Below are 27,648 nucleotides of genomic sequence, written 5' to 3'. Positions count from 1 at the left end.
GAAGAATGTTATGCAAAGCTTAGGCCACTTAACTTGACCTTCGTACCCAAGGTAAAAACAATTCCTTACTTCTTTTCAGGTTAACTCTGAGTCTCGCCTGTCCCATGGATTTGAAGAATTTCCCAATGGATGTGCAAACATGTATAATGCAACTTGAAAGCTGTAAGTGTCATCTATTTATTAAGCCATTTGAGTATCAAGGTCAAAAACTAACAATCTAAATATGTGACTTTGTTTTTCTGAATGTGCTCCTTAATAAATGCTTATCACTTGATTATTGGCACTCCTAGGCTCTGAACCTTTAGCCTTTTGCTAAAGGTATAATTTTGGGTATTGTTGCAAGTGACCAAAATGTATTATAGTATTGCTGCATTGCATTTTGTGGTAGATCTAGGATGAATGGGGACAAAAATATTTCTTGGATGTCCTCTACCGTGTCTTTTCCAGACCATTTGCTCTCTGTGGAGGGAAGAATCAATTGCAAATAATAGTGATGCTTGAGGATTTTAGAGGTAGGCATGAGGTTATGGACCAATTTGAAAACAAAGATAAGCATTTTGACATCAATATGTTGCTTGATCAGAATCCAGTATAGGTCAGTGAGCACAAGGGCAGCAAAGGAATGGCACTTGGTGTGAGTTAATTTTAAGTTATGTTTATTTATTAGTGTCACAAGTAGACTTACATTAACACTGCAGTGAAGTTACTGTGAAAATCTCCTAGTCGCCACACTTCAGCGCCTGTTCGGGTACATGAGGGAGAATTTAGCATGGCCAATGCACCTAACTAGCATGTCTTTCGGACACGCTATTCTGCCCATTGAGTCTGCTGCATCTTTCAATGAAACTAATACTGATCTAATGTGATAATCCTCAGCTCCACTTTCCCACCTTCTCCCTGCAATCCTTGATTCCCGTACCGGGGGGTTAAAATAAGTTTAGAATCAACCACGTTGATCACATATGGACAAGATCACCAAACTTTCTTCCCAAAAGGTCATTCATGAACCAGTTCTTGTGACAATGTGGAAGTTTCATCAATACATTTACTGTTACAGTATCAACTTTATTTTTCGGTTAAAATTCTGGGCAATTTATCCTTTATTACTCAATTCCAATTATTTCGTGTGATGCAGACTCTTGCTATTGGCAGCCTCTATCATTATTATATACAATTACTCCCAATTACTCTTTATATTCTTACCCTTTGTAGTTAGCTCCATTATAAATATCTGTCCTTTAATTATTGTGCTACCTTCCTTATTGCTCTAACTGTATCCAAGGCTTTTTGTTGCAATAAACCAGATTTGTTTGTGAGACCAACCTACAAACATGCCATTGTATGATATCCCTTTGTTCATTATTGTAGAAGAAGATTAACTTGTTTAAAATAAGTGGGTTAATACCTTACTTAAAATAGCAGACAAAACAAATGCTACAGGAACAATTGAGATGAGCCAACTTGCAATGTAAACCTAAGGTGAAACATTAAAGTTTATTTATTAGCATCACAAGTAGGCTTACATTAACACTGCAATGAAATTACTGTGAAAGACCCTAGTCACCACACTCTGGTGCCTGTTCGGGCTGTACTTAGCTGTGTGCCCCTGGTGGGGTCTGTCCACCCAATTCCCTGTTGTACAAAACCTGTCGAGAATCCTGGGGGAATGATATCACACCATCGGTGGGGTGGGGGAGGGGTACGTTCGTATCTGGAGGATCTTCTATAGGGATGCCCATTAATTATATTTTAATGAATTCAAATGGGGATCCCATCATTTCGTGACTGGGACTCCATTGCACTACTGGCAGAAGGCGGGGATAATCAAGCGATGAAATCCCACTAGTTCAAAAGACTTTTTGGGACTCCCTTCGATTCTCCACCCCCTCCATCATTACCGCCCACTGAAAACAGGAATGGAAAATCCACCCCTCTCCCTCTCCCTCTGACAATATAGCACTTTCTCGGCGCTGCAATGCAATGTTAGCCTTGATTCCTGAACTCCAGCATTGGAGTGGGACTTGAACCCAGAACCTTGTTAATCAGAGGCCAGGGTGGTTCCAACGGAACCACAGTTGACACTATCATTATCCTCTGCAATTAATCTGTACCGACCCACTGCTGTTATTCCCTTTATAATTATTACCATTTATAGTTACCCTGACATTGAACTCTTGTTCTGCTTTTTGTTTCATATCATGCCCTGTGACTGTTGCATTGATTACGTAATTCATCCAAGACTCAGCTGATGAGAGAACGTTCAGCTCTGACTTTTACTAGTAAGGGACCTGTTTGGGATGCCTCATTCCTGTTCATAGTGGGAAAGGATTTCCACCAAAACACATGTCCCAAAATTGAAAATCAATTTTCATTAAATGGGCAACTTCATAGAGAAGCAAGTGAATGGCCAATGGAAAAATTGAAAACTATTATTTGTCAGAATACCGTGATTGCTAATAGTTTGCAGTTAATAAGAGACTGAGACTCCTTGTTATGGTGGAAATATAGTGGGGTGGCACGGTGGCACAGTGGTCAGCACTGCTGCCTCACAGCACCAGGGACCTGGGTTCAATTCCTGTCTTGGGTTACTATCTGTGCGGAGTCTGCATGTTCTCTGCATGGGTTTCCTCTGGGTACTCTGGCTTCCTCCACAGTCAGAAAGACGTGCTGGTTAGGTGCATTGGCCATGCTAAATTCTCCCTCAGTGTACCCGAACAGGTGCTGGAATATGGCAACTAGGGGATTTTCACAGTAATTTCATTGCAGTGTCACAAGTAAGCCTATGTCCGGGGTGCTTGGGGTCTTTAATTATGTTGGTTGCCTTGCCGAGGCAGTAGGAAGTGTAGACAGAGTCAATGGATGGGAGGTTGGTTTGTGTGATGAACTAGGCTCCATTTGTGACTCTTTCTAGTTTCTTGCGGTTTTAGGCAGAGCAGGAGCCATACCAAGCCGTGATACAACCAGAAAGGATGCTTTCTATGGTGCATCTGTAAAAGTTGGTGAGAGTCATAGGGGACATGCCGAATTTCTTTAGCCTCATGGAAAGTTGGTGGGCTTTCTTAACAATAATGTCAGAGTGGAGGGACCAGGTTGTTGTTGACCTGGACACCTAGAAACTCGAATCTTTCAATCATTTCCACTTCATCCCTGTTAATGTAGACAGAGACATGTCCTCCACTATGCTTCCTGAAGTTGATGACTATTTCTTTTGTTTTACTGACATTGAGGGAGAGATTATTATCACCACACCAGTTCACCAGATTCTCTATCTCTTCTTCGTCTCGTCATTGTTTGAGATCTGACCCACTATGGTGCTCTGCCCTCAGCTGCCCTCTCTGTTGTTAGTCTTTGTTGTTACTCTTTTCTGTGTTAACTGTATTATATTCCACTCTGGGGCTGCTGTTACTAATCTCTGTCTTTATTTTTCACTGTGATTACTCTCTTTAGTTATTATCTTCCATTATTCACTGTTACCTCTTTGTTGATGATTTTTTGCCATTATTCTCTTTTGTTATTTTTCCATGTTCTTACTGTAGTATAAGGGTTCCGCAGGACTAAATACAATAGTGTCCACACAGTGATATAAGAAGGCATATGACCGAGGCATAGGGTCAGAGTGCTGTTAAACACAGACATGTTAAAGTCTAGGCATGCATATGGCTCCTACAAACACATGTATACATGTAAATAGTTGCAAAATGGTCATTTAAGAATTGATGCTAACATTTGGAAAGCTATATAGACTTTTTCAGGACACATCCTGCAACCAGCACCACCCTAACATGGTGTCAGCTGAGGATCAAAAAATCGAAAACCACACAGAAATGCTGAAAGATTAAGGAATAGAAAACCCACAACAGAATTTCCGACCTGAAAGAAGCTCCCAGCTTAAACTAAAGATGTTCTGAAATTTCACCAGAAAAAGCACCATAGAAAAATGCCCGGAAGCTGAAGGCAGAGCTTTCACTGCAGCAGAAGACTCCATTGAATCTCTCTTGGAAGTCCAGTGACAGCATGCAGAATACAGAGCCCACAAAGGTCAGCTCATCCCGAGAACGTTACATTACTCATCCAGTGACGTAAACGTCATTTGAATGAAACTCATCGTGAAACCACTCCCCAACTCGGAGCTCAAAAAAGAAAAGGTCATTAATTCAACTTCTTGGGGCCAATGTGAATGTCCGATTCGTAAAAACATCAAGTCTGCATTGAGGTTGAATGTCTCCCTACTCACCACACTGAATTGTTGAACTAAATAAGTTGAATGGCAGCTAATCCATCCAGATATTGTTGAACATTTTTCTTTCAGGAGTGTGCCACCACCATTTTGTGGAGCCCATCCAAACCAACAGGTGCAGGAAGTCCTTCACACTGCAGTAAATGACAACAGCATCTTGAAAGCTGTCAGTTCTTACAGCTATATCCACCCTTCAACCATCTTTAACATATAGTCATAGAGCCAAAGAGTCATACAGCAATGCAGTATGGAAACTGGCCTTTCATCCTAACTGGTCCATGCCAACTATGGTGCCCTTCCAGCAAGTCCCAATTGCCTACATACCCATCTAATCCTTTCCCATTCATGTAATTATCCAAATGCTGTTTAAAGGTTGCTATTGTGCGTGTCTCAACCATTTTCTCTGGCATATATGTGTCACCCTGTGTAGACGTTGCCCCTCAGGTCCCTTTTAAATCTTTCCCTCTCATCTTAAACCTCTAGTTTTCAATTGCCCTTCTCTGGGAAAAAGACTGTGCGTTCATCCTATCTATGCCCCTTATGATTTACATAGCTTAATAAGGTCACCCCTTATTCTCCTACATTCCAAGGAATAAAGTTTTAGCCTGGCCAACCTCTCCCTGTAACTCAGGCCTGTTAGTCCTGGCTAGATCCTCGTAAATCTTCTTTGCACTCTTTCCAGTTTATCAATGTCTTTCCATTAAGAGGGTGACCAAAACTGTGTACAATACTCCAAGTGTGGCCTCACCAACAACTTATATAACTGTAACATAATGTGCCAACTCCTAGAAATAGATCACCATTTGACACTTTCAACTCCACTTGGACTAACCCAAGGTCCAGGCCAGTCACAAAATTGAGTGTCTGGAGGAAAAGATTATTAAGATACACCATCACTTCAAATTGAAATCAAAGGTCAGAAGAAGAGCACATAAACACAGTAATTTACTCAACAGGGCAATTACAGATAATATCATTGCATGACAGGATACTAATGAGTTACCTGCCAAATCTGGTGAGGTCCTAAAATCCTTTGACATTTATTTCAACTTGTGACCTAACAAAATACTGGAGAGAGCCAAGTTCAATAAGAGAGTCCAGCTGTCTGGGGAACCTGTGCATGACTTCATAAATGACTTCTACAGGATGGAAGATGCCTGCATAACCTTGGATTTCCTCCAACTGACAAAGGATGTCAAGACTACCACTGTCGCGAGCCAGCCAGAACAGCACAGTCCTGAGTATTCAAACATGAAAGAGCATTCAGACTCAGATTTCACCTTTGGTCCTGTCTCTGTTTGTAGAGCAAGTTGGTCCATTATCATTGAAATCCTGGAAAGTCTAACCCACGGTGGGGTTGCCTGCTGGTGGGACCAGAAGGTCCTGCAAGCATGAAGTCTAAGAGCTATGTAATTCTATATTCATCAGAAACAGGATTAGAGGGAAGTGTAGTATAAGGATCTGGCATGTATAGGATTAATACAGGACTGTCCTCACAGTAATGTAAGAATACACCTGACCTAATCTAGGGTATGGCGTTGAGTAGAGATGTGTTATGGAGATAACTCCTTGCTGTACACTTCACAGTATATTAGTATACAGTTACAAGTTGTTAGCTGTAGTTAACATACAGAAGACTACAAAGGCTTATTTAATAGGTATGCTCTGTAAACAAAACCATCCCAACACTTCATTCCATCTCTGCTAATCTGTTATTTTAACCCTCAACAATAATTGTCAGGTACATGTTACTTTTTTTTCTCCCAGCTATGACTATATTTTGCTCTAATTCTTTTGTGCTCATTTTCTTTGTATCATCTTATTTTTTGTAGTCATTATCCTTTCTTGTTATGGATGGGATTCTCTGGCCTCCCATGGCATCTTTTTGTGGTGGGAGGCAGCGCACCATTGGCCGGCAGTGGGATATTTTAGTTCTGTTGCTGTCGATGGGAAACCTGCAGCAGGGGGCGCGCTGTCAACGTGACCAGAAGATCTTGCCGGCATGAACAGCCGGAAAGTTCTGGCCCAGGTTGTTGCTCTCCGAACATTGTCAAAAACAAAATACTAGAGATGTTGGAAATTGGAAATAGAAATTGAAAATGTTGTAAAATATTCAGAGGGTCATCAACCAGAAACGTTTCTCTCCAAAGATGCTGCATGGCCTGTGTAATTCTAATATTTTCCATTTTATTACCTGCTTTTGCATTGTTTACATTTTCTGCTTATGTTGTTCCTTCTTTCTGTTGTAGTTTCTCTCCGATGTTGATGTTACTAAAGTAAAGTTTATTAGTTACAAGTAAGGCTTATACTAACACTGCATTGAAGTTACTGTGAAATTACCCTAGTCGCTACACTCCAGCATCTGTTTGGGTCAATGCACCTAACCAGCATGTCTTTCAGACTGTGGGAGGAAACCAGAGCACCCGATGGAAACTCACGCAGATGTGGGGAAAATGTGCAAACGCCACACAGGCAGTGACCAAGCCAGGAATTGAACACATGTCCCTGGTGCTGTGAGGCAGCAGTGCTAACCACTGTGCCACCCTATTCCAATGCTTTAGTGACCCAATAACAAGCTGTTGGTTGGTGGGTAAGGGAGCACCAAAATTCTCCAGAGACACAGACCTGGCTTTGTTTTTCTATTTCTTTGTATTAGTATATGGGATGTATGTGTCGCTGTCAAAGGCCAGCATTCATTGCCCACCCTGTACTGCCCTAAGTTTGGCCAATTTTGACCAGCAGCGATAATGGAACTGGCACCAAAATCCTGCCCCTGAATACGAAAACTGGAATTTTCCTCTGTCCTCTTTGCAGAAGAATCTTACCACCTCATCCATTGCCCACCCCACCACACACAAATGCAGGTGAGAATGTGTGGCCTGGGTTTTCCTGAGCCTTCCCTCCATTTACATCAATGTTCTGCCTCCCAAGACTGAATTACCTTTAAGAGACAGGAGCCATTTAAGAAGTTCCATTTGAATGAGTTGTCTTCCATTTCCAACCCCTAGTCATTGCAACTCTTTGTAGTGTCTGGAGAAACCATTCATTTGCCCAGGATTGTGTTCCAGTCGCTATAATCAGCTGAAATAAATGTATTGAAATACCAAAGGTTTAAACAACTGCACCGACATACATGAAAAGTGTCACTCAGAGGATTAACCACATTTCTAAGTTACTTCTGTAATCTTGTGGGGATTTACAAATGGTTTAGTAGTCCAGTATTAGGTTTCTGCACTGGTTATTCTGATGAATTGAGATTTCTTTTCCCTCTTTTGCCCTTCAGTTGGATACACAATGAATGATCTGATATTTCAATGGGATGAAAAAGCTGTACAGGTAGCTGATGGATTAACTTTACCACAGTTTATTCTCCAAGAGGAAAAGGATTTAAGAGACTGCACAAAGCACTACAACACAGGTCAGTTTTATAACTAGTAAGATCGGAGGGAATCTTGATGTTCTTGGGAGTGGGAAGTGAGGCGGGCATGAAACCCTAATCGTGCAGGAGGCCAAAGATCAGCTTCCTGATAGCAGGAAGAAACAACATATTAAGTTCTCGAATAACTGAGGGCTGTTCCAGTTTCCTGACAATAAGTGTTGGTTGTTGTGTTTTTATAATGATATAATAGTGCCAATCACTCATAGGGGATTGTGTAAGTACTTTGTGTCTGCATTTATTTGAACTAGGAACATGAGAGTGTAAGCTTTGAAGACATCGGCAGCAGAGCTGTGTGTGTTGTGCCCTGCAAACCGGCCAAAGCGAAACTGAGACTGGATCACGTGACACACTTCCTTTCTAATGAAGATATGCTGCTACTGCTTAAGGGCACATTACAACATCGGGAAGCCCTTTTGAACACATCTACATATCATGCACGATCCTTATAAGGCAATTAAGTGTACCTTTCGAATTTAATAATCTTTCAGATGCATGACTGCTTAGCCATGGTGTGAAATAGGCGAGGTAGTCTCTGTGGTGGAATTGGAGTGAGTGTAAGCTGCTTTTACCTCTGTGGGGAGTTTCGTTCAACGATTGGAGGCAAACACCAGAGTTTTACCGCCCCACCTGCCACAGGAATCAGAGCAGGCAAGGGATGGAAAATGGGAAGGTCCATTGACCTTAGGCAGGATATTCCAGTCTCAGGTCAAGCAAAGCTGCAAATTTCACCCAATGATTGAGATTTGGTGGCAGCAGTTAAAGGGGAATGGGGCATGGCTGATCAAGGGAGGGACATGCAGAGATGGGAAAGGCCTAGTATCTTGCATTTGGTGGTCTTGTTGTGGGGATGGGAAGGGACACCTCTCTGGACTTGGATTGTGATGGTCCAATGGGGCAAGGTCAATGCTATCATTAGTGGGGTCCTTTGGTTAATGTGAGAGGGCTGGGTGGCAGAAGAAACATTCACAGTCAGAAGGGTGAGTGGAATTCAGCACTGGAGGCAGGTCCAGTCACAGAATTGAGGTGAGTCACAAATGCAAACAGAAGTGTGAGGTGGATAATAGGAGGGTTCAGGGTCTGAGAGGATACTGTGTTGGTCATGGATGTTGGCAAAATGGGGAGAGAGATGGCATTAGGAGGGTAATGGTTATAAGCTCCAGGATAACATGGGAGATTGAAGGGTGACGGTGGGATGGGGGAGGGGAACCAAGCATTGTTATCTGGGATTGGTCAAGGCCAATGGGGGGAGTGGGGGATGTTGCAGGGAGAAAGCTTGTGGGTAACAGAGTAAGGGTAGAAGGTAGAGAAGAGGGTTTGGAATGTAACATGCACCATACTTTTAATGTCACTTTTGAAACATTATTTGATATGGGAGGAGGATCGATTTGAGTGGGTAGAGTTCATGTTCACCATTAACCAACTAAAGGAACTCATGAATAATTAGTTAAATAGATGTACAAAGATATTCTCGTCTTTATGTTTACTCTCTTGACACAGCATAAATGCTGCAAATATCTCCGGGTTTCATTCAGCGAATATTCCTGCCACATTGGGAAAATGAGAACAAGTTGCAACAAAACGGGGAGAGATGGAGTTGGCAGCCCTACAAAGTCTCATGGGGGCACAAAGGAAGGAAATTGGACTGACTGTAGGTTGAGCATGATTATGAAAGAGTCAGGGTTACACAGGGAGGGTAATCAGTGAAGTCCTGAGAACTGAGCATAACAAGTGGGAAGACATGTTGAGGTTAAATGGCAGGTTGAGGGGAAGTGGAATGCGAGTTACTGGAAGTTCTGCTGTGCTGAGGGAAAACTCAAGGGTCACTGATAGCCAATCAGGAGCTGGTCACCAATTGGCAAAGCAAGGGTGATGGAGTGAGGGCCAAGGATGATGGAGGGAGGACGGGTACATACGCATAATATCCAGATCCAGGGTCACTGGTTGAGTGTCCACGCACATAGCTGCATCAACAAGAAGAGCTCTCTGCAGTGAACCACAGTGAGGTGAGTGGAGATAAGAGTGTGTTTCACGTTACAAATAGAGCTTCCCAATAGTTCAAAGTGCTTTGAAGAGAGGGCCTCAAAAGCTGTGCTGATCAGATTGCTGCCTGTATTTTTGTTCACAGATAACCTCAAGCAGACAGGATGGGTCTGCTGCACCCAGTGCTTCCACTAGCTCTGGTGTCACTCTGGAAGCAGCAGAACCAGTGGACAGTGGCCCACTGACAGACACAGCAATAGACCTGCAAGAAGGAGTGACAGCAGTGAGTCAACCAGAGGCTGGTGCAATGTTTAACACTGGCATGCAGTCGAATATGCCATAGTAGGTGAAACAATCTGGAAATGCCAGGCAATGTTGGAGGCTGCGTGGAATGTCACAGCCTTCCGCCACTCATCTATGGAAGCTCCTTGAGGAAGACTGTGTTCTGTGAGATTGGGAGGAATCCAATGTTGGTAGGTTTAAGACTAACCATGGCATTGGATTCCTTCACCCGTGCGTCTTTCCAAGGTTCTACAGTGGCCTTGTATGGGATCTCACAAGCAGCCATGTTGATCCCTACATCCCACATCAAATGCATCAGGGACATCACCAAGGCCTGTCATTGAATCTGTGAAGGGTCAATGAATCTGTGTGTTTCAGAGAGTCAGGCTGTCAGGGTTGTGGGTCTCACTGCCATCGCTGGACTTCCACTGGCACAAGGAATAATCAATTGCAAACATCAACACGGTGAGTTACTTGGGAACAGCTATCAGGATTCATAAATCAAAGGTGCTTTTCTCTTCTAAAGTGCAGCAGGAATGAGACCACCACCATAAATCCTTCAGGTGTATCACAGAGACATTGCCAGTGATATTCCTCCTGGGATTTAAGGGGTCCTCTGTATGCTGTCCATGTCTGCACTATATGGAACACACCAGCTACTGATGTTGTTCAGACAGCAGCCTAAGTGAGGAACTACCTGCTGGGTTACGAGCTTAGTTTTAAACCCCCGACTTTACAAATACTGCCCAAGGTATAAACCCGCACATGTCAGGATACTCAGTGATCCCAGTGCTTGTAAGGCCAGACAATAAATGGTGTATCCATACACCTACATCACCTATCACTGACCATCCATGAACTGCAATGCCCTTAAACACAATAAATTGTCGGAACAACATAATTACCATTCAACATACATGACAAAAGTGCTCAAAATCTAGATGTGAATTACAAGCAGGCAATGCCAGCTTTGCGACAGTACCAGTGAGCTCATGTTTTTCTTATGGTGTTAAATTCTAAATGCCTGGCTTGATGTCCTCCTCTTGCACAATCCTCTTGGTGCTGCTGACAGCCTGGTTTGATGTTCTCCGCTCACATTCCTCTAGGTGCTGCTGACTGCCTGGGTCAGTGTCCTCTATTCACACTCTCCTCTGGGTGCTGTGGACTATCTGTCCCAGTATCTTGCGCTTACATTCTCCTCTAGATGCTGCTGACTGTCTGGCTCGGTGTCCTGGCTGCAGCTTGTTCAGTTTTTGGTTGAATTCAGTTCCCAGCTGCCTGTAATCACAGGCTGGGCCAATGTGAAATCAACAAAGCGGAAATCATTTTGGATCCATGAGCTCAGCCAGATTTGAAACTTTCTCACTGTGATTCTCACCTTGTGAGAAGGTGGAGAGAGATTTAAGATCAACCCCAGGTTATTGGCTAACTACCCTAATGCACAGGTCAAAGTTTCTAAACAAAGTACTCCTTCTGCTTTGCTGACTCCGACTAATAAGAAATTTCACCAATCATTTTCTGACACAATATGAACAAAGTGTCACTGTAGTCATTCTCTGCAATTTTTTTTTCTTACAGAAAGGTTTCAGGCCACGAGGAAGAAGCTAGGTCTGCAGACCATCACACTCACCTCAGCACTCTCGTACCCCAAATAATTTGAAGCATGCATCTGCATATACACGGGTGGCGCTAGGACACAGTGGTTAACACTCACAGCGCCAGGAACCCAGGTTCAATTCCCAGCTTGGGTCACTGCCTGTGTGGTGTCTGCACATTCTCCCTGTGTCCGCATGGGTATCCTCCGGGTGCTCCGGCTTCCTCCCATACTCTGAAAGACATGTGGTTAGGTGCATTGGCCATGGTAAATTCTCCCTCAGTGTACCCGAACAGGCGCCGGTGTGCGGCCACATTTTTTTTTAAGGTAACTTCGTTGCAGTGTTAATGTAAGCCTACTTGTGACACGAATAGATAAACTTAAACTTATAAGTGGCTGTTGCAAATCATATGACCTTTGACATTTGAGCTATCAATCCTCAATATGGACGCGTTCAGTTATCCGGGGAATTCGCATGTCCCTTTGTCAAGGATGGGCCAACAAAAGAACTAAAGGATTCCCAAACTGTCTGTCTCTGTTTTATACTGAACAAAAGAGAAGTAAGAGACTCAATTGGTGATGGACGAAGGTTGATGGACACCAGCAAACTTCTATAAAATCATGATGATCTTCCCATCCAAACTCGACTGGGTGAATCTCTAAACTATTGAACCACAGCACAGGATGTAGGGATCAACATGAAGACTGGCCACCTGATGTGGAAGGACGTTGAATTTGTGAGATGACCGTGTTTACTGTCTGCTTTTTAAAACTCAGCCAAAGCTGTTTGCAGGCAGTTCCTCCAGAAACCAATCAAACCAACAGTTGAGTGGTCAGGAAAATCACATCAGAACGAGCTGCAAACAATCAAACAGCCATGGTATTTAAGAGTAATACCTGCAAAGTAGGTGATCAAAATAGAGAAGAGGACTTCTCAACCTGTTCCACTTTCAATTTCATCTGAGAATCAACCTTCAAGAAATTAGACAACAAGAAATCTCACAGCTGCTGAGAATCCTTTGCTTTGCAAGACCCTCACTTCAGATTTAAAGTATTGATACAACACAGAAGACTACAGGCCTACTACATGAGAGACCAGAGATTATGGGGATTTGGGGGGGAAGAGTTTTCCTATCCTGTGTGCCACAGGAATTGTAGTGGACATGACACGGAACATGCAAATGTGAGTTGACCTTGAGCAGCATTTTCCAATCTTGGGACAAGTGCAGCCAGAAAATCCCACCTTATAACATCAGAGACTGAGATAATTCTGAGCTGTGAAAGTACATGACCTCCACCTGTATCTAACTTTTGTTTGCTTACGTGAGAATGTGTGTAAGAAATCATGTTTAATTCGGGGTAAGTGTGTGAGAATAAATAAACGCCTTTGTATTTTTTAAACTCACAAAAGCTTGCTGTTGAAATCATTTAACTGAAGTACATACTCGGAAGAGGTAAAGAGAAAGCACACTCCTCCTTCATTCAACACATACTGATCAAGGGAAGTAAGACAGTGCGTTAATTCTGTCCATGACCATGGGACATGGAATCCAATTATTCAGTATTGTTTGAGTGAAGATATTCTATGTCTGTCCATTGTACTGGCACTCAGTTGATGGAGAGCACTTTATCAGTAGCCAAATGAGGTGACACAGCATTCGGCAGATTTCTACAATTGTCACATGTGCTGCAGTTTGCTAACTGAAGATCACAATTTTACACAGAAGGTCCCAGAGGCAACAAAACTGCTGTTGCCTGCGTGGAAATGAGTGATAAATCACTTTGTGTCAATTTGTTTATTCTGCTTAGAAGGTGATTAATTGGGGAGAATGGGGGAAGTTATGTTTGCAATAGTTGCTCTTTAGACACATTTTTAACAATATTCAGGCTTTGTTGTCATGTACATGTGGTTTTTGAATCTTTTTCATTTTAACTTGACATATACTGGAAAATCATTGTTCACCTAAACCAATCAGATATAAGTAACATCTTCAGTGGGGAGATGTCAATAACTCAGTGCAGTAAATTGTTCCATTCCATTCACATTGACCATGCATGTGCATGATTTTTTGACCATTGTCAATGATCAGATTCATGGGAGGTTCCACTCCAATTGCTGGTAGCCAAAGCCAAAGAATTATCTATTTTTAAAAGCAGCAAAAGATATGGTAACCTGATGCATTATAGAATTGTACAGCACCGAAGGAGGCAATTGAGCTCACTTGTGCTTCTGTTGAAGGAGCTGTCTTGCCCTTGTCCTCCTCCGCCCCCCCATCCCCTCCCATAGCCTTGCCAATCTTGCTAATTATGGGCATCCATACAGTTCCCTTTTGGAAGTTACTTTGAATCTGCTTACACCAACCCTTCAGGAAATGCATTCCAGGTCATAAAAACTCATGTGCTGAAAATGTTCTCCTCACCTCCCGTCTGATTTTTTTGCGAGTTATCTTGAATCCGTATTCTCCAGTTTTCAGCCTATCTGCCAATGCAAACAGTTTCTGTAAAGCACAATATATGTTCCTTGAAAAGATATTGTCTGAAGGCTTTATTGATGCACTATCTCAACTAATCTAAATCATATTGCATTAACTTTTCTGTCCAACTCCAGGGAAATTTACTTGTATAGAGGCGCGTTTCCACCTGGAGAGGCAGATGGGTTACTACTTAATCCAGATGTATATCCCGAGCCTGCTCATTGTCATCCTGTCCTGGGTCTCCTTCTGGATTAACATGGATGCAGCACCAGCACGAGTTGGTCTAGGAATTACCACTGTGCTTACCATGACTACTCAGAGTTCAGGATCTCGAGCATCCTTACCAAAGGTAATTGAGTGCAAGATACCACAAGTTAGCAAGGGATGAAATGGACTTGTATAGCATCAGAAACACTAAGTGAAAATTCAAAGGAGTAGCTTAATCCTGCAATTTTACATCTTGTGTTTAAAGTTTGTTCTATCAGGGATTTTATACATATATATTGTATCACTGAGCAATATTTACATTCCCAATAATTCCTGAGAAGGTATTTAACAAAGTTCTACATGTAATGCTAGAAGATCATGGGCTGAATTTTCAACTTTGTTCCGGGAAGCATGAATCGGGCCGTTTTGCGACGTCAAGGTTCCAACTTCGGAAAGTCAGCCCATTCACCTGGAATTTGGTTTGAGAGTTGGATGTGGGCTTGTGTCAGCCAAAGTGCCACCTGATGCAGCAACAAAGGAGGGCAAATGCCAAGGTTTGTAGATTAGAAGGCTCACCTTCATTTACTGGTACATTCGCCCAGTTTTGTTCACGGTTGTTAGGCCTTTTGGCTCTCATCCCTCAACTCTCAACTGGCAACTGTTTTGACAAAGCAGATGGAACAGATGGCCAGACATTTGTTTTGCCAGATGGTCTCATTATGAATGCCAGGCTGAGCTCCGAGACCCCCTAATGGATTCAGCTCTCTAGGGGTTTTTTTTTGCATAGCTGCAAATGGAACTGCTAGCTTTGTTTGACAGCATAATAAGTTTATCTTTGAAGTGTTTTCTTCAATGTTTGTTTGTTTATTTGAACAATATTAGGAGATGTAAAGTTGATTAAATATGTTTCCAATGCATATATGAAAACTTGTATTTGATTGACAGTTTTATAAGCTTGTCAGGGGGTCAACTTTTTTCAAAGGGGATTTTGAAAGGCTGATATTTCATGAGAATTTCAAAGACTTGCTAATGCTATCCTGTTGCTCGTACATTCCACTTCGTGATTACTGGAACAGCTTCTCAAAGGTTCACAGATTTAGGATATTAAATCAATGCAAAAATCCAAAAATCAAACCACAGGATCTCCTGCATTCGTTAAGATATGATTCTCCTTCTTGCTGAATGTAGGAGAGGATTTTATCCACTGGATAAATTGTACTAATGCATGTGAACATTTACACAATGCTGGCCAATTTAATAGTCATTTACTTTTTAAGGACAGATCAATTATTGCATTGAAAACAGACATAATGTATCAAACAATGTCTATTTATGACACTTGGAGTTGGCAAGAACTTTTAAACTGTCAAAAGCTTACGATTCCACAGCAGGCTTGCTGCAAGCTTCACAAATAAACTTACTTGGCATGGTCCCCAAAGCCCCCTGGAGCCCACCTGGAAAATTGTACTTGGAGCTAGCTTTTACACAGTGAACCCAATGTCACTTTACTTGAGTTTTGTGTTGCAACCTGCCCACCACCTCTACTGACCCAGGAAACATGACCAATGGTGGGAATGGGCTGGCAAGTATAATATTATAGCCACACGTGCCTTCCATTTAGTTCTCCCACACATAATTGCTCAGTGGCATAAGGGGAAAATTCAACCGTATGTCTCTTGTTACAAGGTTACAGATTACCTGGACTGAAATTGTTTGTCAATAGAAAAGGACAGTTATAATTGGGAATGTAATATCAAGCATGAAGTAATGAATGGTGCTCCATAAGATCCTTCAGCTTACTTTATGGCTCCATATTTGAGAATCATATCAAGTTATTAGCAATAGATATAAACAATCTGCTGGTGTCTTTATGCAATTGATAAGCAAATTTGAAGACTTCTAATATTTTGAAACAATTAACCCCCTTAGGTAAAAGGGTTGAAAATTGGCATAGACATTTAGGGCCCAGGTTTTAGGCCCTACAGATGTCTGGACCCACTGTGAATGGGACTTGAAGTAACTAACCGGTAGGCTGGCATCCCCAGCCCAATTCCTAACTATGACTATTTTGGCAGGTGTGGGTTCCAGGGCTCAAGAAAGGCACCCACTTCCACAAGATGGGGCAGGAAATAAGCTGTATTAAAGATCAGTAATGGAGCCCGACTGTAAGATTCCAGTTGGTTTCCAGTTTTCCAAAATGATGGGTGGTGGGGGAGTGGTTGCAGGGGTGCAGATCAACGATCTGCGGTTGGGCACCCAGTGGTAGGGTGCGGTGTCCGCATGCCTAGCAGGCTCACAGGCCTTCCTTGCCTGCTTGTGTGGGGGTACAGAGTATAGCCAAAGGCCAACCTGTAGAGGGGCTCACTGCCCCATCCACTGCACCAACCCCCTCTCCCCACACAGAGAGATCCTGTCTCTCAAAATAACTTCCAACAACTTACCCACCGCAGATGTGAGGCTAACTGGCCTGTAGTTCCCAGGCTTTTCCCTGCAGCCCTTGTTAAACTGTTGAAGCACCTTCCCAGTTATTTACCTTGCCCTGCAACCAGGTGCTTCTCTGAGGCTGGAAAGCCTCTGATTGGCTATCCAACTTTGAGGGCACACTCACCATCTTTAATTGGATTGGAAGACTGTCTCCATACTAATTGGGATCTCATACATGTGAAGATCTTGACCAAAGGCAGCTTGGGACTTAGAACAATCCCAACTCCTGTTTCGTAACTATTTTGGGAAGGTTCAGTGTGATAAGATGATAAATGGGATTGAATCAGAAATATTTGCATAACGTGAAAGAGGCCAACAGAATGGTAGGATGGGGTTGGCTTGAATACCAACAGAATACATCAAACATTTCCACATGAAGGGGCAATGCCATTTGAATTCTATGAGATGGTTGTCCAATCCAACCAAATTAACTTTAAACAAATTAATACTAACAGGATATCAAAATTAAATCAAAACAAAAATGTCGGGCAATGCCCACTTTTCATGGAAGAAAGACATTGCTGGTGTTGAATGATTCCCCCGGACGCACATTTTGGCTTTGAACTTATGCAAGTTAAGCAGCTGGAGGAATCACAGACTTGTGGATGGCTGATTTGACCAAACACAGTAGTAAACACATCAGTTAGTCCCCTATAGATTTCCCTGTCCACTAGGTGACCAAAAACAAACCTGATAGAGTCAAGGCCAAAATAATATATAAATAGCCTCCTCAAGTAACAGAGGCACAATGCAACCTCTGGCTATATAGATGGAACTATATGAAATGGCATACATTGGGATGGATGGAAGAAGAGAGAGATTCAGAATGATAACTGCTCATAGCCAAAAATTATCTAGCAGGTATGAAGTAGTTAACAATTTAGTGGTTGTTAGTGAGCAGTTCTGGATACCACACCAGTACATTTATAGTGGTTTGGTGTAGGTCATTAGTGAGGACAAACCTGTTACGCAGTTTTGATTACCCTAAAAAGTAACTGGAATAATCTCAGAGGTGAACAAAGAGAATGACTGCAGGGTTCAGACTGCGTTATGAAGAAAGACTTGGGGAATTGAATATATCTTCACTGAGAAAAAAACTAAAAGATGCGACATGGATCTTTAGAATAATGAAACGTAGAGAGATATGGTAGAAGGAAGCAGGCTGTTTTTCTTTGACGGAGCAGAGAATTTGAAAGTATACATTTTTAAAAAAGCAAAATCTCAAACGCAATTAAAATTTAGAAGAATCTTTTTCCATAGGGGAATGAATGTAGTAATGGCAAGAAAGGTTAAATCAAACATAAAATACTATGAATGATGGAAATCTGAAATAAAAGCAGAAAATATTGGAAATACTCAGCCTCTGTGGAGCGAGAAAGAGAATTAATCCCCAGACCTTTACCGGCACACCCACCCAGAATCGGGGCGGGCAAGGCTCACAGAACGGCATTCTCCGTTGGCCTCGGGTGGGACCTTATGAGCATCGGGTGGGCGAGGCAGTAAAATTCCGGCAAATGTTTCCGGTCATGACCTTTCAACTGTTCTGAAGAACGACTGAAGAACATTTTAACTCTCTCTCTTCCTCCCTCTACAGAGAATGCCAGACCTGCAAGTCCGGCATTTTCTGTTTTTAGACTAAATGCAAACTAAGAAGCACCTTAGATTAATACCTGTTGAGAACTATATCAATACTATATCCATTTGTATAGATCTCAAAATTATCATGGATATAGGAATTGCCCATGCCATTTTGAAAATGAAAAGAGAGCACTGGGATCTTGTGTGGGAAAGGGGGAAATTCATGATTGATGTAGGTGTGCACTGGCTGAGGAATGTTCTCTTTGATGGACACAAAATACTTTCTTATTCTAAGCTTTCTCTCGTCCTTTGGTTCTCAGTATGTGTGAGGCATTCCTAACGGTGCCTGTTGGATATTCCCAATGTTTCCAATTCCTACTTTCCCACCTCTTGTTTCTATTTCCTCAGGTCTTTCTTGTTGAACCTAATTGCCTTTCCTTTCTCCATTTCCTTTATAAACTCCTTTGTGGTGGCGAAATGACGGAAAGACTGTAAAGCCAAACGGAACTCCCTTGAGTGGAACAGTGACCAGAGCTTGGTTAGCTGATGAATGTGCAGTTCTTATGCTACAGTACCGTGAATAATAATTGTCTTTCCCCACTTCAGGTATCCTATGTAAAAGCCATTGACATCTGGATGGCTGTCTGCTTACTCTTTGTCTTCTCTGCACTATTGGAATATGCAGCTGTTAACTTTGTGTCTCGTCAACATAAAGAGCTACTGAGGTTTCGCCGGCGAAGGCGCCTGCATAAGGTAGGGGCTAGAGAGATAAGGACAAAAGACCCTTCCCAGTATAAAAGCAAAAATACTGCGGATGCTGGAAATCTGAAATTAAGACAGAAAATGCTGGATAAACTCAGCAGGTTTGACAGCATCTATGGAGAGGATCAGAGTTAACGTTTTGGGTCTAAGTGACCCTTCTACAAACCTTCCCAGTATATACACACTCAGCTAGAGAGACAGCCACAGATGACCCTCTGTTTGTCGTCTGAATGCACACAAACATTCTGAATCCCATGATCAAGGACAAAGAAATTATTTCCGAAAGATACGCAGACTTCAATTTGCAATTATATGGCACCTTTAAGAGGGAAAAGTGGCTCAGGACATTTCACACAAGACCAAACAGACCCAAACTGATGCCGGGACAAGAAGGAGATATTGGGAGAGGCGAGTTAAAACTTTGGTCAAAGAGAGGTGTTTCAGGAAGGTGGAAATGGAAGAGGGGGAGTTGGACAGGTTTTAAGCAGGGAATTCTGGAGCAAGGGGCCTGGATAGCTGAAGATGCAGCCACCAATAGCAGGATGAAAGGAGTGAGATATCCACAAGAAAGCAAAATCAGAGAATTCTTGGATTACTGTGGGGCTGGGAAAGACTACTGAGGTAGCGAGGGATGAGATCCTGAGCGTGAGAATTTGAAAAGTGTCCCTTTCTGAAGGATGTTTACTGCTTGAAAATTAACATTCTCCACATAAAGGAGTATTCTTTACTTGAGCGTCATGATGTGGAGATGCCAGTGTTGGACTGAGCTAGGCACAGTAAGAAGTCGCACAGCACCAGGTTTTAAGCACAACAGGTTTATTGGGCATCACGAGCTTTCAGGGAGCTGCTCCTTCATCCAGTGACTCAGTGTTGGACTTTAAACTGGTGTTGTGAGACTTATTACTGTTACTTGAGGGTGGAAGACCATTTGCAAAAGGGGGAAGTATCTCTAATTTTATAAATTATGTCAGAAGTCATTAACTAGTTAAATGACAGGCCTAAACTCAGATCATGTATGTAAATCATGGTGTTGGGGGCTACTTTTTAAATCAGGTAGCATTATGAGTGGGCAGCACATTCTCAATCCTTTCTGCTTTGAGGCTGATGGAACTGGATATGGATGATAGAGGTGTACCTAAAATAATTTCTCATTCAATGCATGTGCTCGTCAAGATGATGGTTTCAGCATTAGAGAATTGAATTCCTGTACATTTACATCCATTTGTCAGCATCAAGCTTTCACAGGTCATAGACAGCTGTAGAGTAAAACTTCCTTCACTTAAACTCCATCTCAGAATAGCATCTTCATTCTACATCATCATGACCTTTCCTTTTCCAATTTAGTCACTCTTGTGGATTCCTTTGCTGAATACCCCACTATCAACATCCTGTGGTTACTGTTGATCAAAGGTTTACATGAACCAGCCTAACAAATACTGTGGCTACAGGAGGAGATCAGAAAAACTCACCTTCTGAATCCCCAAAGCATGTCCATTAAGTACAAGGTACAAATCAGGACTGTGATAGAATACTGTCTATTTGCTGCTGATCAACATTCAGGAAGCTCAATACCATCCAAGACAAAGCAGTCTGCTCGATCAGACCCAATCGACTACCTTAAGTATTTATTCTCTCCACCATTAGCACACGGTAGTAGCACTGCGTATCATATACAAGATGCACTGCAGCAACTAGCCAAGGTCACTTTGACAGCACCTTCCAAACATGTGACCTTTATCACCTAAAAGGACAATGACAGCAGATGCAGGGGGACACCACCACCTGGAAGACCTCTTCCAAGTCACAAATTATTCTGATGTTGAATTACATTGCCATTTCTTCTCCAGCGCTAGGTCAAAATCCTGAGACTCTCTTCCGAACAGCATTCTGGGTGTAATTACACTACATGGACTTCAGTGGTTCAAGAATGTGACTCACCATCACCTTTTCAAGTGCAGTTAGGAATGGGCAACAAATGCTGGCCTTGCCATGAAACAAGCTTGTCATTTAGAATCCCAGCACGGTGCATCATCTAGTCACAAGAAGCAGGTTTACATCGGAAGTCCTTTACACTCTGAAATCCCATTGGTGATTCAGAAGGAAGGTACCAAGCAGAAACTAGGAATGGGAGTATCCTTAGTCGCTATGCGTGTAAATGCATTTGGTGAAGATCTCTTGTATCAATATTTCTAACTAAATCACAACAAAAGGATTGCATCGATTTTTGTAGCTGATCATTCCCTCAATTGTGATAGGTTTTACAAACACTGGGGGCAGTTTTGTGCCTGTGTTTGCCATAAGCACAAACAGCGAGGTGAGTGCAAAATATGGCAAGAATCAGAAAGCAAGATTCTCACCGGCGAGATCTCATTTACCAGTTTTCCACACTGCTTGCTGGTGATGTAATGAGGTTCCCACCCAAAAAGGGTAGGAATCTCATTTCAATAAATTGTAATAAATTTAAATATAAATAAAGGGCTCCCCGGCCATATGTTACCCGCTCACTGAATATTCATACCTCACCAACCTGATGTCACATTGGCGAGATCTACAGCAGGTATTGACAGCAAGTGCAGAGAGATCTCTACGCTATCCTGGAAGAAGATGCATTTCAGAAAATTGAATATGTATGCCGTTATGGTTCAAGTAGAGTGCAGATGCCTTGTAGCAGATGGAATTGACCTCTCAGTTGTCCCATGATGATTTGAAGCCTGCAGAATTAGTGCAGCATGGTCACTGCCAGGTACATCTGATCAATCCAGCAGATGTAGCTGTTGGCATGGCAAGTTCTGTCAGTCTGGCTGTGGTACCTGCTAATCATCTTGGCTTATTTTATTTCAAACAGTGCACATAAAGAATGAAATATTGTCATTAGGCTGCTTTCCAAAAGAAACCATAGCATTAAACTAATGTTGACTTGCCAAAGAGTACTGCTTCTAACGTAGCTTCCAGCTAGTAGCTCACTGTGAGGTACAGAGAACATTGAATATTCGAGGGAAAAAGTGACAGATCTCAATTTTTTTAAGGAAGCTCCTCTTCCTCAGAACTTGTAAATAGTTTTTTGTTTAAGCTTTTTTGTAATATCAATAATGATAATTTCTGCTGCTTCTGCCATTTTGCACATGCTCAGTTCATGCTTAATCTGGATTGAGGTGGGGAGGATGCAGGGGGTAAGGCGGGTTATTGGTGTTAGAGATCAAATAACATGAGAAGTTGGATGACTTGACCCTTGATTTGGCTGAAAGAGTGGATGGTTGCAGAATTGTAGTTACAAAGATATCTGCAGTCTGTCAGTATCTCTTTATTGAAGCTTCACCTTAAGAGTCATTGAGCTGGAGTGGAACCTGAGAGCAGGAGACTTTCCAAGAGGAGTAGGAAGAGCATGACCTGGAAGATTCAATAAATAGGGGAACAGATAGCATGTTATATAACCAAGAATGAGAGTCCAACGTGTTATGTCAACTATCTCATGCCAATGTGAGGGACTTGCAACCATGTCTTAAAAGGATATTGAAGCAGGTGGGGATGATCCCATCATAGAAACATGGAAAAATCTTTCAATTGCACTAAGTCCTGGTCAGACTAGACTTAGAGTACCCTGAGTAATTCTGGGCACCACACCTCTGTTGGCCTTACAGAGAGCGCAACTTAGGTTTACCACTGATATATGAACTCTAAGGATAAATTACAGGGCGAGATGATCAAACTGGTGTTGTAGCCCCAAGATTTTGCAAGTGAAAGGGTGATTGATAACTTAAATTTTAACAAGGGAAACGGATGGTATAAATAAAGAGAGGCTGTTTCCATTGGTTGGGAAAGCTGGGGAGGGGAGTTTTCTCATCCCATCCATCATGGGAATCACAAAGATCCATTAACCTTGGATGGGATTTTCCAGTTTTGGGGTGAGCGCAGCTGGAAAATCCACCCTGGGACTGGAATGAGTAAACAATTCTCCACAGCGAATGGTGGAAGTTTGGAACTCTCTTCCATCCACATTAACTGATACCACCGAGATCATCAGCCAAGATTCACGTTCATCCAGTGAACTCATTATCTTTATCATGTAGACGCCTCCTTTTCCATACTTTCCAGAGTCTCTTCTCTTCAGTTCTGCCAGTGTCCTGGCCTTACTGCAGCCATCAGCTGCATTGTATCTTGAACCTCAGTACCTTACCCTTTTCAATCTCTTTCTTTGATTTGAAGTAAGCCTGTTGGCCATTCCTTCTTCCTGCCTCATTGTTGGGGATAGATGCACGGAAACCAACAATCTCTTCAGCCTTCATTTTCATCATTTTGACTTTTTTGCATCCAGCCTCCAACTCTGCTTTGGTTTCTCATGCCTTGGCCTCATGATTCCTGACCCCCCATCACGATCTGCTGTGTCAATCATATGCTCCGCTCATTACATATAACCCCTACAGTACAAAAACAGGGTATTCGGCTCACTGAGTCTGCACCGACAACAATCCCACCCAAGCCCTGTAACCCCATGCATCTACCCTGCTAATTCCCCTGACACTAGGGTCAATTTAGCATGGCCAATCAACCTAACCTGCACATTATTACACCTGACCCCCGATCGCTCATCCTCTCTCTCACAGCCATTGTCATTCTGGCCTCTGACTTACAGGAGGATCAGTCTACCTCCACTTATTAACTTCCAGATGAAATTAACAGCCAGCTCATAAAAATGAACATCTACCACTGTTGTTGCCTCTCCTATCAGCACAGAGGGGTTAAGTGCTTATCCTCTAACCTGCTGATTTAGCCACCCTGTTGATATGGTGGATCCAGTGAAGTTTCTAGTCAATGCTGGGTGTTATTACTATGAAACTTGGTGGTGGCGTTTGATACAGGACCACACAACAGACTCAATGGACCAAGTCTGCACTGTAAAGGTTCTGTGAACTCTCAGTAAATCAGCTGGCGTGTCAAAACACTGCAATGGAAAGCAAACAGCCGCATTCCTGACCTCAGAGTGGAGAATCATGAAGCCAATGAAAGGTGGAGGAGATCCTGAAAATGGCCTTTCACAGATGAGGCCCTTCCAATCATTATGGATGACATGCAAAAAGTGGCAAAGTGCCTTCTATAACTCAGAAGGACAACCAACTACTAAATAGAGGACTCAACATCACAAGAACCAATTAGCTGGCAGGTCAACAACCAAATGTGTATTCTGTGATGCACTTAGAAGGAGATGCCAACAAAGGTGTTTGTTTCAAAGAGAGATGCCAGGGTAAGCAATGTGGATCAAGGTGAATTGTATGACAATAATACATAGAACTACAATTACCATTAACTTTACACTGGTGGAAATAGTTATCACTTAGGAGGTTATAGCTCTCAATTGGGTTTGTTTATTTGCTTTACCAAAGGGTCATCAAGTTATCCAGTGACTTGCTGGAAATAGATGACAAAAAGAGATAGAATAGTATTTGAGCTGTATTACAGCAAGCTGAAAAATGCAGGGATGCTTACCATCAACTAAAGTTAAGAAATTGTTTGCTGATTGGGGATCAATGTGTGTGTGGTGGGGTTCAAATGGATGATGTGCCTGGGAAGTTACAAAGGAAGCAAGGTTTAGTTAGTTTTAAGATCCTGATCTCGTTTTAATATTGCACATCAGTTTCCTGTTCAATGGCAACAGGGATTGTGCCTAGACTGGTCCATGAGAGTGGGAAATTGGGCAAGAATTGAATACTGCCTGTGTCCCAATGGAATATTACCTGACCTGAGATAAAGTAATGGGGTGGGTTCCAAATTCCACCAGAAAGAAAAGGGAAGGCCAAGGATTACTTCAACTCTTGATCCTCCTGGCCCCAGGGAATCTTGCAAAAGAGGAAAAAGTGAACTATAGAAAGGTTCTGGTTCAGATAGAGGTCATGCAACTTATGTCTGTATCAACCAAAATAGTGGAAAAGGAAACTAGCTGCTCATCCATCTTCCAGCACCTGTTCCTTAGCTTTACAATTTGCAGTACTGCTGATGCAGATCCAGGTAAAAAGTTTAAATGAATTCATAGAAACCTTACAGTGCACAAAGAGGCCATTCAGCCCTGCAAGTCTGCATCAACACAATCTAGTCAGGAGGAAAAGGAAGGTGTACAAAAAGTTCAGGGAGCTAGGAGATGGTAAGGATCCTGAGGAGTATAAGGATTGTAGAAAGGAGCTTAAAAGGGAAATTAGGAGAGCCAGAAGGGGTCATGAGAAGGCCTTGGCAGGTAAGATTAAGGAGAATCCCAAGGCCTTCTATAAATATGTGAAAAGTAAAAGGATGAGAAGAGAAGGGATAGGACCTATAAAAGGTGAAGGGGGAAAGGTCTGTGTGGAACCAGAAGAAATGGCAGAAGTGCTTAATGAGTACTTTGCCTCAGTATTCATGGTGGAAACTGATCTGGGAGATTTTGCTACAGATTTGCAGCAGATGGAAAAGATTGAGTATGTGGATATTAAGGAAGAGGATGTGTTAGAACTTTTGAATTCTATCAAGATAGATAAGTCACCAGGACCAGATGGGATGTACCCCAGGTTACTGTGGGAGGTGAGGGAGGTGATTGCAGAGCCGCTGGCGATGATCTTTGCATCGTCACTGGAGACGGGAGAGGTTCCAGAAGATTGGAGGATTGCGGATGTGGTTCCTATTTTCAAGAAAGGGAACAGTGATAGCCCGGGAAATTACCGACCGGTGAGTCTGACCTCAGTGGTTGGTAAGCTGATGGAGAGGCTTCTGAGGGACAAGATTTACGAGCATTTGGAGAGGTTTGGCTTGATCAGAAATAGTCAGCATGGTTTTGTCAAGGGCAGGTCGTGCCTTACGAGCCTAGTTGAGTTCTTCGAAAATATGACTGAACACATTGACGAAGGAAGTGCAGTGGACGTGGTGTACATGGACTTCAGCAAGACGTTTGATAAGGTCCCCCATGCAAGACTTCTTGAGAAGGTGAGAGGGCATGGGATCCAAGGGGCTTTGGCCTTGTGGATCCAGAATTGGCTCGCCTGCAGAAGGCAGAGAGTGGTTGTGGATGGGTCTTTTTCTGCATGGAGGTCAGTCACCTGTGGAGTGCCCCAGGGATCTGTTCTAGGACCCTTGCTGTTTGTCATTTTCATAAATGACCTCGATGAGGAAGTGGAGGGTTGGGTTAGTAAGTTCGCCGATGACACGAAGGTCGGTGGTATTGTGGATGGTCTGGAAGGATGCCAGAAGTTGCAGCAGGACATAAATAGGATACAGGACTGGGCGGAGAAGTGGCAGATGGACTTCAACATGGATAAATGTGTAGTCGTCCATTTTGGCAGGACCAACGAGATGAACAAGTACACTATCAAGGACAGGAGTCTTAGTAGTGTTGAAGAGCAAAAGGATCTTGGGGTCCGGGTCCACAGGACTCTTAAATCGGCCTCGCAGGTGGAGGATGTGGTCAAGAAGGCGTATGGTGTACTGGCCTTCATAAATCGAGGGATTGAGTTTAGGAGTCGGGAGGTAATGCTGCAACTTTATAAGACCCTTGTCAGGCCTCACTTGGAGTACTGTGCGCAGTTCTGGTCGCCTCACTATAGGAAGGACGTAGAAGCTATTGAAAGGGTACAGAGGAGATTTACAAGGATGTTGCCTGGATTGGGAGGCATGCCTTATGGAGATAGGTTGAGGGAGCTGGGACTCTTCTCCCTGGAGAGACGAAGGTTGAGAGGCGACCTGATAGAGGTTTATAATACGTTGAGAGGAATAGATAGGGTGGAGTCTCAGAGGCTATTTCCCCGGGTTGAAATGGTCACTACGAGAGGACACAGATTTAAGGTGCGGGGAGGCAAGTACAGAAGTGATGTTAGGGGTAAGTTTTTCACTCAGAGGGTGGTGAGTGAATGGAATCGGCTGCCGTCAGCAGTGGTGGAGGCGAACTCACTGGGGTCTTTTAAAAGACTTATGGATGAGTATATGGGATTTAGTGGGATTGGGGGTTATAGATAGGTCTTTGGATTGGTAGGTGTTGATGTGATCGGCACAACTCATGGGCCGAAGGGCCTGTTTGTGCTGTAGTGTTCTATGTTCTAATCCCACCCAGCCCTAACACCCTAAGCCCACATATTTACCCTGCTAATTCTACTAACCTATGCATTCCAGAACACTGAGGGAGAATTTAGCTTGGCCAATCTGCACATCTTTTGACTGTGGAAGAAAACCGGAGCACCCAGAGGAAACCCACACAGACACAGGGAGAACATGCAAACTCCACCCAGACAGTGACCCAAGCCAGGAATTGAACCCAGGTCCCTGGAGCTTTGAAGCAGCAGTGCTAACCACTGTGCCACCGTGCCAAGTTGAGTACTTCAGCCTCAACCACCATCTTAAGCAGTGAAGTTTAGATGCCCATCTCCATCTGGGTCAAACAGATTTTCCTCATGTCCCTTCTAATCCCTCTACCAATCACCTTAAAGTTATGTCCGGTGGTAATTGACCCCTCAGCTTGGGGAAGCAACTCTACCCTGTCTAGACCCCTCATTTTGTACACCTCAATTAGGTCACTACTTAGCCTCCTGTTTTAACAAAAACAACCCTGACCTCCAATCTCTCCTCATAGCTGCAATTTTCAAGTCCAGACAACAATCTTGTA

At 42.9% G+C, this 27,648-nt stretch overlaps 1 protein-coding gene across 3 annotated transcripts in view; it reads left to right on the top strand.

The window, feature by feature from the left end:
- The window catches only part of glra1 (glycine receptor, alpha 1), a 144,974-nt gene that overhangs the window by 76,144 nt on the left and 41,182 nt on the right, over positions 1–27,648 (top strand). For 2 of the 3 annotated variants that reach the window (XM_080201339.1, XM_080201341.1), the window contains 4 exons: positions 80–162; positions 7,521–7,655; positions 14,141–14,355; positions 18,882–19,028. In XM_080201339.1, the coding sequence (XP_080057465.1) occupies positions 80–162; positions 7,521–7,655; positions 14,141–14,355; positions 18,882–19,028 (580 nt within the window). The remainder of the gene's footprint in view (positions 1–79; positions 163–7,520; positions 7,656–14,140; positions 14,356–18,881; positions 19,029–27,648) is intronic. The other variant, XM_080201340.1, reaches the window with a different exon arrangement.

The sequence above is a fragment of the Carcharhinus amblyrhynchos genome, chromosome 13 (genome assembly GCF_965287045.1).
Source record: "Carcharhinus amblyrhynchos chromosome 13, sCarAmb.v2.hapA, whole genome shotgun sequence".
NCBI lineage: Eukaryota > Metazoa > Chordata > Chondrichthyes > Carcharhiniformes > Carcharhinidae > Carcharhinus > Carcharhinus amblyrhynchos.
The sequence above is the reverse complement of the archived record's forward strand: the minus strand, read 5'-3'. Positions and strand labels throughout refer to the sequence as shown.